We start from the raw sequence: 6840 nt of genomic DNA, 5'->3' as shown, positions 1-6840 counted from the left end.
TGTCCTGGAACTCACTTTGTAGACCAGGCTGGCCTCGAACTCAGAAATCCACCTGCCTCTGCCTCCCAAGTGCTGGGATTAAAGGTGTGCGCCACCACGGCCCGGCTCAATTTTTTTTTTAATTTAACTTAAAAAAAAAAAAAAAATTCAATCTTGGAATGGTGGCCTTGCCTCTACTACTTCCAGTGCTTTGAGGCTGAGGCAAGAGAAATTTCCTAAAATCAAGGTCAACCTAAGCTACAAGGCAAGACCCTGTCTCAGACCAAACAGCATTAACAATAAAGCCTGTGTATACAGAGCACTTGGGAGGCTGAAATATGAGGATCACATGATCTCAGCCTGTGAACATAGCAAGATCCTGTCTTCCTAACCCCAACCCCTTCCACAAGAATATCAGGAGCAGGGTAGAACTTCCCCCTCCAACCTCTTAAGTGGAAATCTCAGGTCTCCTCTTCTGTTTCCCACAGGGAAGGTTTAAAGAAAAAGGAAATGACCGAAGGGAAAAACTACAATCTTTTGATTCTCCAGAAAGGAAACGGATTAAATACTCCAGAGAAACAGACAGGTAAGGGCAGACATTCTTTATCCAGCCGCTGCCTACAGACCTAGTAATAGAACTGTCTTCTGCCAATGATTTTACTTTCTTTCTCCGAGAGAGAGAAAGTTGCTAGAAGCTGGTTTTGTCTGGACTCCAGTAAGACTGCCATGGCTATTTGTCTGGACTCCAGTAAGACCACCATGGCTATTTGACCACTTTTTTTTTTTACACTGAATATATGCATGTTTTCATGGAAGGCTGGCTGGCTGCAATGCTTCTGCTACTGAAAGCCAGGGCTAAAGTGGCTATCCTCAAAACTCTCATCAATAATACTATACCTTCTTATAAGCCTGATAATGTCATATTCTTGGACTATTTCTCTGTGGAGTTTCCATTCTCGAGTTGCATACTAACTGCTGCTGGATATAATATGACCTCTTAACCTCCTCTGCTTGTTTCCAGTCAAACAGTTCCCAATCATAACCCCAGAATTCCATCAAGTCTGCTAATAATCTGCGATGTATGCCGCTGTACTAAGTGCAAGAAATATTCAAGTAGACAAGACATACATTTGATCTGTGTACAGAGTAGAGAAGGCTTAGTGATAATGTGGCTCACAGGAAAGCTAGAAAGGAAGGGAACAGGAGAAGGTTTCAATTGGAGGAAACTATGTTCAACAGGATTTATTTGTTCTTTTTGAATTGTTTTTGTTTTTTTGGTTTTTTGTTTTTTCTTCCAAGATAGGATTTCTCTGTGTAACTTGGGCTATCCTAGAAATCACTTTGTAGTCCAGGCTGACCTTAAACTCAGATCTGCTTGTCTCTGCTGACCATGCACTAGCATTAAGGGCATGTACCACCCCCACCCAGCTTTTTTTGTTTAAGCATATGGTGTATTTGACAAGTGGTTTGACAGAGCTAAACAGTTGGGAGTATGTTGTTGAGTGACAGGAAATGAGGTAGCCTAACCGATTTAGAGACCAGTTCACTTTCAACATACTTTTAGGTTATCAGGAAATCATTTAAAGTGGGATACTAATCTACTTTAAGAATTATTTTTTTGTTTTGTTTTGTTTTTAAGATTTATTTATTTTATATTTTGAGTACACTGTTGCTGTCTTCAGACAACACCAGAAGAGGGCATCAGATCTCATTACAGATGGTTGTGAGCCACCATGTGGTTACTGGGAATTGAACTCAGGACCTTTGGAAGAGCAGTCAGTGCTCTTACCACTAAGCCATCTCTCCAGCCCTACTTTAAAAATTATTAAGTTTAGCCGGGTGTGGTGGCGCACGCCTTTAATCCCAGCACTTGGGAGGCAGGGGCAGGTGAATTTCTGAGTTCGAGGCCAGCCTGGTCTACAGAGTGAGTTCCAGGACAGCCAGGGCTACACAGAGAAACCTTGTCTCGAAAAAACAAAAACAAAAAAAACAACAACAACAAAAATTTTTAAGTTTACACTTAAACAGAGACTAATGATGATGCTTACTTTATGGGTCTAATGAGAGATGATTGCCAAAGGCAGGCTGTGACTGGGTTAAAGAAACACGTGAAGTCCACCTTGCTTTGTGAGTAGTGGGATTGAAGAGTCACTGATAATTCTTGAGTTTCTTTCGCCTGTTTATAACAAGAAAGGGTATTTGAGGCCTTGAAAGACGAAAAAGAAACTGACAAAAAATGTTCCTAAGCAGAAGGGAAGGAGGCAGAATGGCTTCAAACCAGATGAAATTAGCCTGCCTTCCCACCCACCCCTCCCCCAAGTATCTGGGTTAAAGGCAAATGTTACCTACCATGCTTGCTTCCTCTTCCTTTCCAGGAATATTCCAGACATCTTCTAAGGTCCTGCTTACTGTACTCTTTAATTCTGATTCCTCCACTTTCTCTGTTTGGACTCTAATATACTCAGGGCCTCAGCCACCACAGTAAGCCAACATGTCAGTTCTGTTTTCTGAATTTAAACATTTCTGGTGCCTCATACCTTTAATGCCAGCACTGTAAATGCATAGGCAAATGGATCTTTGAGCTTAAGACTAGCCTGTTCTACATAGTAAATTCCAGGCCAACCAAGTCATAATAAGACCCTATCCCATAAAACAAAACAAAACTGTGTTCAGGGACTGGAGAGATGGCTCAGTGGTTAAGAGCACCGACTTCTCTTCCAAAGGTCCTGAGTTCAAATCCCAACAACCACACGGTGGCTCACAACCATCCATAATGAGATCTGACGCCCTCTTCTGGTGCATCTGAAGACAGTTACAGTGTGTACTTACATATAGTAATAAATAAATCTTTTTTTTTAAAACTGTTTTCAGTTACATCTTGATTATTTCTTCTTGTGCTTGTCTGAGGCTCCACATTGCACCCCAGTTTAGTACTTCTAAACCTTCAGTCAGTTCCTTCATAGCCTTCTGTTTACCCTGTCTTACTCAATCTTTCTTCTTTATACTATAAAGTATATAAGTGGAATGAAAGTTTATTAAAGATAGTGTTTTTAGAATTATATATATGAGGGTTAGAGAGATGACAATGTTTATGAGGACTTATTGCTCGATTAGAGGACTCAGATTCAGTTTCCAGCATCCACATGTTCTTGCAACTGTCCATAACCCCAATCCAGGAAACCCAATGTCTCCTGACCTGCATGGACACCAGGCACTCGTGGGTCCATATACATGCAGCTAAAACATTCATGCACATAGAATAAGATAAACCTACAAGGATTATATATTCATGTATAAATATTACAGAATGTGTAGTAAGGAAGTTGTCTATGTGTGCACCATGCTTATGTAGGAGCCCCTGCAGGCCAGAGAACTGTGTGTTGAATTCCCTGAAATGAGAGTTAAAAGCACTTGTAGATGCTGGGAACTGAACCTGAGTCAAGTGTTCTTATATGCTAAGTATCTCTCTCGGCCCTATTGAAGATTTTTAAAATAGCTTTTTTTAAGCAGATGTATTAAGAGAAAGAGAGGGGGGCTGGAGAGATGGTTCAGGGGTTAAGTGCACCAACTGCTCTTCCAGAGGTCCTGAGTTCAATGCCCAGCAACCACATGGTGGCTCACAACTATCTGTAATGAGATCTGATGCCCTCTTCTGGTGTGTCTGAAGACAGCTACAGTGTATTCATATACATATAATAAATCTTGAGAGAGAGAGAGAGAGAGAGAGCGCGAGCGAGAGAGCGAGCGAGCGCCGGGCAGTAGTGGTGCAAGCCTTTAATCCCAACACGTAGGAGGCAGAGGCAGGCAGATTTCAGAGTTCAAGGCCAGCCTGGTCTACAAAGTGAGTTGCAGGACAGCCAGAGCTACACAGAGAAACCCTGTCTCAGAAAAAAACCAAAAAGACAAAGGGGTTGTGGGGGATCCAGATAAGAGACACCCCAGCAGTTGTAAGCGTCTCTAAACAGCTATCATTGTTTCTCCTGTTCTTCCATCCATTTTCTATTACCAGAAGTGTCTTGTATACAGAAACTTAACCTTTCTAGCAGCTGCTGAGATTTGAACTCAGAACCTTTGGGAGAGCAGCAGTCTGTGCTCCCAAACTGCTGAGCTCCCCCTTCAGGCCTAAACTTGACCTTTCTAATCTTGGGGATAAACTAACTTGCCTAACATGCCTGAGTCCCTAGATTTATTCTCTAGTACCAAAAGAAACAAGCAACAGTTTCTTATTACTTTATGCACATGAATGTTTTGCCTGTGTGTATATCCATGAACCAACAACATATAGTGCCCATGAAGGCCAGAAGAAGATAAAGAGATGTGTCCTTTTTGTGAGCTGAGAGTATAAAGGGCTTACCTGACATACCTGAAACCCTTGCTTTGGTTCCCAGGATAACAAAGAAGCAAAACAATCCTATCTTGTTTTGCATACACACACATGTTGCCTCGTAAGAGGCGCAAAGTATTTTTGCCTAAAGTATCAAATATGATCTAATGTTCAAGGCTTCTTTCTCTTACCCTCTCCCTCTCTTTCTCTCTGTCTCTCTCTGTATCTGTCTGTTTGTCTCTCTCTCTCTTTTTTTTCTTTTAATAATCTGACCTCAAAACCGTGCCTTTATCAGTTCCTGCTACTCCTCGAATAGACAAATACTTTTATATGCCTGCTACACATTTTCCAGCTCATAAGCCCCTCATTTGTCCAGATCCATTTCAGATGTGTCTTCTTGCTTAAAATCCTTTGACTTTTGATGATAACTGTTCAGATTTGTGTTCCCTTCATTGTATTTCTCTGGCACACATCCATCGTTGCTACATCCATGACTGATCTCCTCAGTGTCCTGTAAACATCTATTCATAAAGTCTTCAAGTTCTTTCCCATAATCAGGGCCCAGTCTTAATCACCTCTGAGCCCACAGGACAAGCCTAGTTACATGAATATCGGGTTGTGCTTAATATACTTATTAGGAAGCAGATCTCAACAAGAGATTAGCAGCTCACCTTGAAGATGGTGGTAGAAGTGTATCTGTCTCTCTTATAGTGATCGTAACCCTGTTGATAAAGAAGACACTGACACTAGTAGCAAAGGAGGCTGTGCCCAGCAGGCCACTGGCTGGAGGAAAGGGGCGGGCCTGGGATATAGCCATCCTGGATTGGGTTCATCAGAGGAGGTAAGATGAATCTGTCTTCCTGGGAGTTATATGACCCTTGAATATTTTCTGTCTGGCCTCATAGCACATGCCCAAAATAGAGATCAGAGGGCACTTTCTAGAAATCAGTTCTCTCTCTACCTTGTAGTAATTCAATCAGGTCCTCAGGTTTAATGGCAAGCACCCTTATCCACTAAGCCAACTCACCGGCCCTCCACCTAGATCCTGGGTTATAACTTGTTGTGCTGGGCCTTTGGTGATTTCCATGGCAGTGAGAAGAAGGCAGAGAGGTTGAATAGCGTTCATCATACTCCTGTGTAAGGAACAAGCAGTGAGGGCAGTGTAGGAGCAGAGCCAGGAGAGCTGACCGGTGACGAGGAGGTGGAACACTCACTTCTCTAGTAATGATACCAAAAAACAAACAAAAGGTAGGGGTTTTGAGGGAACACAGTGACTAAAAAGAGCCAGGAAGCCAGTAGTCAAAAATTAGAGAGCCCTATCTATGAGAGGGATCGTCAGCACAGATGTTTGATAACTAAGATGTGGTTCCCTGGAAAGAGACAGCTCGGCTTATTTTCAGGGGCACACGTAGCAAGGATGATCAGAGGAAGTATTTATTGCCCATTTGGATAGGGTTGGGCCTCTACGATTGCTGACCATCAAAGACTTACCCATTTCATTTCTGTTAAAACTCGTGTCTAATATTGAAATCTTTATTTTGAAAGCATGACCTTGTGGTCTTCCTTACCTAAAGATCTCTTTTGATTCTTTGTTCTGCAGATTGAAGGGCGGATGAGGGGACCTGGGGGTGGTGCCCCAGGAAGAACCAGCAAGAGACAGTCTAATGAGACTTACCGAGACGCTGTTCGAAGAGTCATGTTTGCTCGATATAAAGAACTGGATTAAGAGTGGAGACACCCCGCAGGACACAATTTCCTCTTTGTTTTGTTTGTCCTTTTCTCCTTTTGTTTTGTTACTGTTCTTGCTGCTAGAACTTTTTTAAATAAACTTTTTTTCAATGTGAATAAATTTTGTTAAAGTTTTTTTTCCTACAATGAGTAGAGATTAGAGCTTGATGTTAAAAAGTAGAAAATGGAGCTGGAGAGATGGCTCAGAGGTAAGAGCACTGACTGCTCTTCCAGGGGTCCTGAGTTTAATTATCATCAACCACATGGTGGCTCACAACCATCTGCAGTGAGATTTGATGCCCTCTTCTGGTGTGTCTGGAGAGAGCAACAGTGTACTCACATACATAGAATAAATACATCTTTTACAGAGAGAAGGAAAGTAAGTAGAACAGGCATGCATCATATAGGCCTCTGATTGAATGCTGAAATAGTCAGCTTGTGCTAAAACAGGCATGGAAGGACCACATTGATCTCAGTGGTGAAAGGAGCCTCTCTGACCTGTGGGTGTTGGTAACTGTAGAGGTAAAGCACACCTCCATTGTAGGTTCCCTAATTAAAGACTCAGAAGCTCTTTGACCACCTCAAGGCTATAGGGAAAACAAAGTCCTACAATTGCCTCAAAGCAAAGATGTCTTTCACTTTATTTTCTTTTTTTTTTTTTTTTTTTTTTTTTTTTTTTTTTTTGGTTTTTCGAGACGGGGTTTCTCTGTATAGCTCTGGCTGTCCTGGAACTCACTTTGTAGACCAGGCTGGCCTCGAACTCAGAAATCCGCCTGCCTCTGCCTCCGGAGTGCTGGGATTAAAGGCCT

At 42.1% G+C, this 6840-nt stretch overlaps 1 protein-coding gene across 7 annotated transcripts in view; it reads left to right on the top strand.

The window, feature by feature from the left end:
• Rbm6 (RNA binding motif protein 6) overlaps window positions 1-6152 on the top strand; it is a 99827-nt gene extending 93675 nt beyond the window's left edge. For 5 of the 7 annotated variants that reach the window (XM_021172247.2, XM_029481231.1, XM_029481232.1 and 2 more), the window contains 3 exons: window positions 468-565; window positions 5015-5144; window positions 5904-6109. In XM_021172247.2, coding sequence (XP_021027906.1) covers window positions 468-565; window positions 5015-5144; window positions 5904-6029 — 354 coding nt within the window. In that variant the 3' untranslated portion in view covers window positions 6030-6109. Of the gene's footprint in view, window positions 1-467; window positions 566-5014; window positions 5145-5903 lie in introns of all 7 variants that reach the window. The other 2 variants (XM_021172246.2, XM_021172248.2) reach the window with 1 other exon arrangement.
• Window positions 6153-6840: the final 688 nt, after the last annotated feature.

Source organism: Mus caroli, chromosome 9 (genome assembly GCF_900094665.2).
Source record: "Mus caroli chromosome 9, CAROLI_EIJ_v1.1, whole genome shotgun sequence".
Classification (NCBI taxonomy): domain Eukaryota; kingdom Metazoa; phylum Chordata; class Mammalia; order Rodentia; family Muridae; genus Mus; species Mus caroli.
Note: the sequence above shows the minus strand (reverse complement) of the source record. Positions and strands in the feature narration are given on the sequence as shown.